This window comes from Eimeria necatrix, genomic scaffold (genome assembly GCF_000499385.1).
Source record: "Eimeria necatrix Houghton genomic scaffold, Enh_scaff101, whole genome shotgun sequence".
Classification (NCBI taxonomy): Eukaryota; Apicomplexa; class Conoidasida; order Eucoccidiorida; family Eimeriidae; genus Eimeria; species Eimeria necatrix.
Window position 1 is genome coordinate 7,501 of NW_013651818.1, and position 7,614 is coordinate 15,114.

Genomic DNA, 7,614 nt, shown 5'->3' on the forward strand with positions numbered 1-7,614 from the left:
GATCTACTGCAATGGATTACCCACCTGAGGGGCCCCCGAAACCTGATTTTAGGGGCCCCCAGGGGGCCCATTTAGGGGCTTTTGGGGCCCCCAGGGTACCTAATTTTGGGGGCCCCCAGGGGGCCCCCTGGGGGCCCCTTTTGGGGGGCCCCTAGGGGGCCCCTTTCTTTGTGTGAGAGTTTTATTAGCGAAGTAGTCAAAGGCAATTCTTAGCTGCCGTCCACGTCTAGAGGCCAAGTTCGGGGGCCCCCGAACCAGCAGAACAGCAGCAGCAGCAGCAGCAGCAACAGCAGCAGCAGCAGCAGCAGCAGCAGCGAATGCAACAAAAGCTCAACTTATTGGTTGCTTGTGGCTGTGTCTAAAAACTGCAGCGACGCCAAACTCTAAGATTTAGTTGGGGCCTCCAAGTGGGGCCCCCCTGGGGGCCCCCACAAGGGGGCCCCCCTAAATCCTGAAGTTTAGTACCCTTTTTTAATGCTTATAACTTCTTGGGGGCCCACCTTGGGGGCCCCTCACCTGGGGGCCCCCCTAAGGGTAGGGGCCCCTCAGGACAGCTGAGGGGGGCCCCACAAAGGGTAGGGGGGACCCGACAGCTGAGGGGGGCCCCACAAAGGGTAGGGGGGACCCCCACACGCCTACTGGCATTGCCTGCAGCATCTGCTGCTGCTGCTGCTGCTGCTGCTGCTGCTGCTGCTGCTGCAGATTGCTGCTTACACACGTGTTTAGATACGGGCTGCTGCTGCTGCCGATGCTGCTGCTAAAGTTAACTGAAGATGCTTCGCTGTGTCTAAAGACACCAGAGTTATTGGTGGAGTAGCTGCGCCCGATCTGCGGTCTCTGTTGCTGCTGCTGCTGCTGCTGCTGCTGCTGCTGCTGCTGCTGCTGCTGCTGCTGTTTGGGGCCTGTGTCGACACACTGCCCAAAGAGGTCGCCAAGACGAATACGACGCCCAGCAAACAGCTTTTTCTCCGGCTGCTGCTTCTGTTGCTGCTGCTGCTGCTGCTGCTGCATGCTGCTGCTGCTGCTGCTGCTGACTTCTTTCTTCCGGACAACTCGCGGAGTACACAAGTAGGATGGGACTCCGCCTTCCCCCAGCGCTTGCGAAGGGCTGTGTTGCAGCAGCAGCAGCAGCAGCACTCTGCGTTTGCCCCTCAGCCAGCAGCGAAGCATTATAAGGTGCTTCGTAATCTAGAGGAGGCAGCAGCAAAGGAGGGACTTTGCTGGGGCCCCCAAACCTCCGGGGGGGCCCCCCTGGGGCAGCTAAAAAGTTAAAACCCTCTCCAAAGTTGGGGGGCCCCCCAAGATCGGGGGCCCCCATGGCATTGGGGGCCCCCACGAAGTTCGGGGCCCCCATGGGGTTGGGGGCCCCCTGCAGCAGACTTTGGCGGAGGGAAGCATATTGCATGCAGGGGGTGCTGAGCGAAGCAGCAAAAGCGTTGCCGCTGCTGCTGCTGCTGCTGCTGCTGCTGCTGCTGCTGTACAGATTACCACCTAGGGAGGCCCCCTGAGGCCCCCCTAAAGGGGCAACCCCTGGAGGGCCCCCCAGGGGGGCCCCGAGGGGGGCCCCTAGGGGGGCCCCTAGGGGGCCCCCTAAGGGGGCCCCTAGGGGGGCCCCTGAGGGGGCCCCTAGGGGGCCCCCTAGGGGGGCCCCTAGGGGGGCCCCTGAGGGGGCCCCTGAGGGGGCCCGCAGCAGTGGTCCAGGTTGGGGACCAGTGGTCAAGCTGGCAGAAGTTGCTGAAGCTGGGGGCCCCCTGGGGGACAGCAAAGGCACAAGAGGTACTGAGGAGAGGTGGGAGCCCCTTGCTGGCAGATGCACAGCAGCAGCCAGCTGCTGCTGCTGCTGCTGCTGCTGCTGCTGCTGCTGCTGCTGCTGCTGCTGCTGCTGCTGCTGCGGGTGCTTGTATGGAAGCTGCCTGAAGTGGGGGTCGTAGAGTAGCTGCTGCTGGGAAGCAGATAAACAGTCCATCAGCTGCTGCCGTGGCGAGAGCGGCAAGGTCTGCGGTTTGTGGCTCGCTGGCTGGAGCATCTGCTGCTGCAGCTGTTGCTGCAGCTGTTGCTGCAGCTGTTGCTGCAGCTGTTGCTGCATCATCAGGTGTTGTTGCAGCTGCTGCTGCAGCAGCGCCTGCTGCTGCTGCTGCTGCTGCGGCCCCGGGTGAGCCTGCAGGTCTTGATGGCTGCTGCAGCTAATATCTGAAAGTGTTAGTGGAAGTGGAGGCAAAGACTGTCTTTGGAGGTGCAGCAAAGGCCTCGCGTGTGCGTTATTCCTTCCTGCTGCAGCAGCAGCAGCAACAGCAGCAGCAGCAGCACAAGGCCGCCCCACAGTCAACTCAGGTGGATGTACACTTGGGCAGCCCCTGAGACTCGCTGGCTGCTTCCAGCCCCCTCTCTTTTGCCGCACTGGCTCTGCGCAGTCGCCCCCTAAGTGCTGCTGCTGCTGCTGCTGCTGCTGCCGCTGCTGCTGCTGCTGCTGCTGCTGCTGCTGCTGCTGGGCGTGCGGGGCCCCCAGCGTCTTTGAAACGTCGTCTTTCTCTGCTGCATCACACGGCTGGCTCCAAGGGCCTTGAAAGCCCTTCGCTGCTGCTGCTGCTGCTGCTGCTGAGGCTAGTGCTTGCGGTGCTGCTGCTGCTGCTGCCGGCGCTGCAGCAGCTGCTGCTGCCGCGGGGCTTAGCAGCAGCAGGCTTTTCTCGTGGGTCTTGTCTCTTTGTTTGTCTCTTTGTTTGTCTCTTTGTTTGTCTCTTTGTTTGTCTCTTTCTTTATCTCTGCTGCGGGTCCTGCTGCTGCTGACATTTATATTGTTGTTAATTGTATTTATATTAGTGTTGGGCTGGCCGCTGCTGCTGCTGCTGCTGCTGCTGCCGGTCCTCTTTTCCCTGTACTCAAAGGTGGTCCTGTATTCCCTGCTGTTGCTGGGGCTCCTGCTGCTGCCGCTGCTGCTGCTGCTGCTGCTGCTGCTGCGGTCCGAGGCGAGCTGCCAGGAGCTGCTGCTGCGGCCCTGCTGAGCAGCAGCAGCAGCAGTTCTTGCTGCTGCCTGCAGCGCCTTTGCTGCGCTGCTGCACGTACACCAGGCGCTGCCTTCTCTTTCTTGTCTCTTCAAACAAGAGCCAACATGAATTATCATTTCTTTTTCTTTTTCTTTTTCTTTTTCTTTTTCTTTTCTTTCTTGCAAATTTCTCCCTCTCTGCTCTTCTGCTTCTCCGTCGCGGCCTCTGCTTCTGCTGCTGCTCCTCGTGTCTTGCTGCTTGCTGTCCTTCTGTTTCTGCTGCTGCGCTCTCTGTGCTGCTGCTGCATGTGCAGCAGCAGCAGCAGCAGCAGCTCTCGCGGCTGCACTCTGCACGCTTTCTCTTTCTTTCGCTGCTGCTGCTTTTCTTCGCGCGGCTGCTGCTGCTGCTGCTGCTGGGCCTGCTGCTGCTGCTGCTGGAGCTGCTGCTGCTGCTGGGGCTGCTGCTGCTGCTGCTGCTGGGACAGCCAAGTTGAAATCTGCTCCCGCTGCACCTCCCCTAGTTTTGGACAAAGAAATAACAGCAACAGAAGCGCTGCGTCTGCCGCCCCTTTGCTGTTCTGGCTTGCCAGCAGCAGCAGCAGGTGCAGCAGCAGCAGCAGGTGCAGCAGCAGCAGCGGGTGCAGCAGCAGCAGCGGGTGCAGCAGCAGCAGCAGGAGTCATCAAAGGGTGTCTCGAGACAGAAGAGCGGCTTGCGGTTCCGGGCGCTGGGGCTGTTGGTGCTGCTGCTGCTGCTGCTTCTGCTGCTGCAGCTGCTGCTGCTCTTTCGAGCCCCGTATCTTTGCCGCTGCTGCTGCTGACCATCTGGCGACGCGTCCGCTGCTCTGCCCGTGCCGGCGCTGCTGCTGCTGCTGCTGCTGCTGCTGCTGCTGCAGCCTCTGCTGCTGCTGCAGCCTGCACCTCCCCGTCGCCCCCCTCGCCCGTCTTGAGCGCCGCCTGCGGCGTTGCCCCCCCCTCCGCCTCCCCGCGCGCCCGCTGCTGCTGCTGCTGCTGCTGCTGCTGCTGCTGCTGCTGCTGCTGCTGGAAAGCCTCCCAGGCTGCGCTGATGAGCGAACCCCGCAGCCCCGCGCGCACGTCCGGCAAGCTGCTGAGCTGCTGCAGCATGTTTGGCAGCAAATGGAGTTCATCATCTCCGGGGTCTCCGCAAAAAGGCCGCAAGTAAAGTCCGTTTTCAACTTGCGCAGCAAAAGACACGGGGCTGTTGTCCAGCAGCACGCAGCGGCTCAGCTGCCGCCCCGCAGCAGCAGCGCCCGCCAGGTCCTTCACGTAGTAAAAATTCTCCCCCCACAGCCAGTCCCCCAGCGCCTCCCCCCCTGCTGCTGCTGCTGCTGCTGCTGCTGCTGCTGCTGCGGGGGGGGCAGGCGCGCCGGGGCCTGCGGCTCCGGCTGCTGCTGCTGCTGCTGCTGCTGCTGCTGCTGCTGCTGCTGCTGCGGCTGCTTCCCCCCCGTCAGCGCTGGCCCCGCCAGGCCCGCTGTCAAGCCCCGGGAGGCCCCCCGCGGCTACGGCCGCCGCTGCTGCTGCTGCTGCTGCTGCTGCTGCTGCTGCTGCGCCCTTGCTCCTGGGAGCCCGCGCGCAGTGCTGCCGGTAAAGCCTGTGGTCGAAAAGCTGCTGCTCTTCTTCCAAACAATCCAAAATTGGATCTGCATATTCTCGAAGTGCTGCTGTAAAAGCAATAAGTTCGAAGTTGCCGCTGCGGCGCAGCTCCAGCAGCATGCGGTGGACGAAGGGGCGGAAGTACACGTACAACACGGTGCAGCTGCTGCTGCTGCTGCTGCTGCTGCTGCTGCTGCTGCTGCTGCTGCTGCTGTCCGTGCTGCTGCTGCAGGAGCTCCTCGTCGACGTCGTCGCCGTGCCGCTTGCAGCAGCAGCGGGCTCGCGGGCCGCCGCCGACGTGGGGTCCGCTGCTGCTGCGGGCGCTGCTGCTGCTGCTGCTGCTGCTGCTGCTGCTGCTGCTGTGTTTGCTGCCAGCCTCGCGGCGCCCCCGAGGCCCGCCTCGCCGCCGCAGCAGCTGCTGCCGTCTTCGTTCCCCTTGCTGCTGCTGCTGCCGCTGCTGCCGCTGCTGCTGCTGCTGCTGCTGAGGCCGAACTGATCTACAAAAGTAAAAGTCCTGTCTGGCTGCAGCCCCGGCAGCAGCACAGGAGTAACAAATACAATTGTTTCATCAATGTCTACAAAGACTGTCAGTTTTGCTGCTGGGCTAAACGGCAAACAAAGCGGCTCCCCCGGCTCGTACCTGAATGCCACACACAAACGCACACAAACACTGCCCCGCTTTGCTGCTGCTGCTGCTGCTGCTGCTGCTGCTGCTGCTGCTGCTGGTAGCAGCAGCCTGCTGCTGCTGCTGCTGCTACAGCTATTTGCTGCCCATGGGAACGCAAATTAGGCAGCAGAAAATCTGAGTTGCAAGCCAACAGCGGCAGTGGCAGCAGGGGAATTTGCTGCTGCTGCTGCTGCTGCAGCAGGAGCAGCAACGCAGCAGGTCGCCAGCCGCGTCTCTGCATTAAGTGTCCCCACTAGCTCCCCCATGCATGCCTGCTCATGCCACAGCAGCAGCAGCAGCAGCAGCTGCTGCTGCTGCTGCTGCTGCTGCTGCTGCTGCAGGGGGCTGCAAATGCATGCACTTGCCTGCCAGCCTCTCGGTGCTTCTTGACTTCGTCAATTGCCCGAAGGCCCTCAAGAAAGTCTTCAGGCAAACATGACAGCTCCAGGGGGGCAGCCGAAGAGCTGGGGGCCGCTCCCATCTGCGGCTGCTGCAGCAGCAGCTGCTGCTGCTGCTGCTGCTGCTGCTGCTGCTGCTGCTGCGGGTCCTGCTGTTCCTGCTGATCTGGACCCTGCTGCTGCTGATGAGGCGGACTACGTTGGTGTGGAAGCACCTGATGCTGCTGCTTCAGGCGCTGCTGTGGTTTCTGCTGCTGCTGCTGCTGCTGCGGCTGCAGCTGCGGCTGCTGCTGCTTGTGCTGCTGCTGCGGTTGCTTCTGCAGCTGCTGCTGCGGCTGCTGCTGCTGAAGCTGCTGCTGCTGCAGCGGTTGGTGTTGCGACTGCTGCCTTTGCTGGCTTGGCTGCCTAGAACGAGCCTGCACTTGCTGTTTTTGCTGCTGCGGCTGCTGCTGCTGCTGCTGCTGCTGCTTTCTGTGCTCTTGCTGCTGACGGTGGCGGGGGGGGTGCCGCTGGCTGTGCTTGAGTTTGGCCTGAGTGTCTGTCTTTAGCTGCTGCCTGCACCCGCCAGAAAGCTGCAAAGGAAGAGACCGGGGGGCCCCTTCGGCTGCCAAAGCTTCCTCTGGGGGCCCCCCTCCTGCAGCAATGTCAGCAACAGCCAGCAGGGTCATGCCGAAGAACGACAGGTGCAGCGCAGCAGCAGCAGCAGCAGCAGCAGCAGCAGCAGCGGGTGCAGCAGCACCCACCACAGACTGGCGAATCTGGGGGGAAAAGGCCTAATCGGCAGCCAGCAGCTGCCGCGGGGTGAACCTGCTGAGGATCTGAAAGGCGCTGCGGATGAGAAGCAAGAATTCAACGAGAAGCTGAAGTATGAGCTGCTCAAGTTTGGCTATTTGAATCAAAGAAAGTGGAAAAGAAGAAGGCGAAAAAAGCACTTCTGAAACCGAGAAGCTGCAGCGCGCAGCTCCTGCTTTCCCTTTGGAATTCGTGTTGTTCGGGCGCCGCGATCAGCCCGTTAAAAACGCCCAACACCGACTCAAATAGAGCTAATTGTGCTTTGGTGGGACTGCTGCAACAAATAAAGGAGTCAGGGAAAAGAAACTAATGAGGATGGAAGAAGAATCGACGCGACGGGGCTGTTACGGAACAGACAGAGTCGAGCCGACGCGCTGCGGTGACACCTCGCCATGCTTGCTCGCAAGCGGAAAGGGAATTTAAGCCAATTAAAGCTCTCAAAGCAAAGAAAATATTTACTTGTAAGAATCCTATTTAGCGCAGATCGGGGAGAAGCACCTGCAAGAAGCCGACTTCCTCATTCTCGGCTGCCGTGGCTAGCTGGCCAATGGCAGCTCCTCGCGAAGCTCCGCACGAAATACCTCTTCTTGTAGAGCCCATTAAGCTGAATAAAAGCCTCTTTTTAAAATTAAACTCTAATTTACCCTGTGCGAAGACGCAATAGTCCGCGGGCGTCACTCGACAGCCACCTAGAGCCGACTCGACTCGGCGCAGGCTTTGCAGCTCCGATCTTCCACTCAGAAACACTCCATTCCCTCTGTCGCTTCGCCTTTCTTGTTTAATTCATTATTTATATATTAAAATAAATATTGAGAACCAGTTAACTTTCCAGCTCATGCATGTTGCCGCCGCCGATGGGAGCTGTGAGCTGTGCTGGCCCCTGACACTTGCGTGTTCCCGTACCAGTACTTTCCCAAGAGGGGCCCGTGTCTTTGTTTCACAGCTGATTGTACAAGTCCAATTTGGTCTTTTAAAGCATCCTGAGAGGTAAGTATCTCAAAAACTACCCTTTTTTATCTCCATTAAGAGTTACACAGGTGTTCTTGTTTCTGAAATCCCTTTGCAAGTTGCTTGGGTCTCGGGAACACCCGCGCAATCAGAAAATCTAAAGCCACAGTTGTGCACATTTGCAGATAACAAAAGGAACAAAAAATAATCCTAATAAG

General features: G+C 60.2%; 1 protein-coding gene across 1 annotated transcript; it reads right to left on the reverse strand.

Moving 5' to 3' along the window:
- Positions 1-528: 528 nt before the first annotated feature.
- On the reverse strand, positions 529-6,324 carry ENH_00000670 (NLI interacting factor-like phosphatase domain-containing protein, putative; the record flags this gene model as incomplete). Its single annotated transcript, XM_013578099.1, has 3 exons — positions 529-1,108; positions 1,236-5,231; positions 5,531-6,324. The coding sequence occupies 3 exons, from the start codon at positions 6,322-6,324 to the stop codon at positions 529-531; spliced, it is 5,370 nt and encodes a 1,789-aa protein (XP_013433553.1).
- Between the last annotated feature and the right edge of the window lie 1,290 nt (positions 6,325-7,614).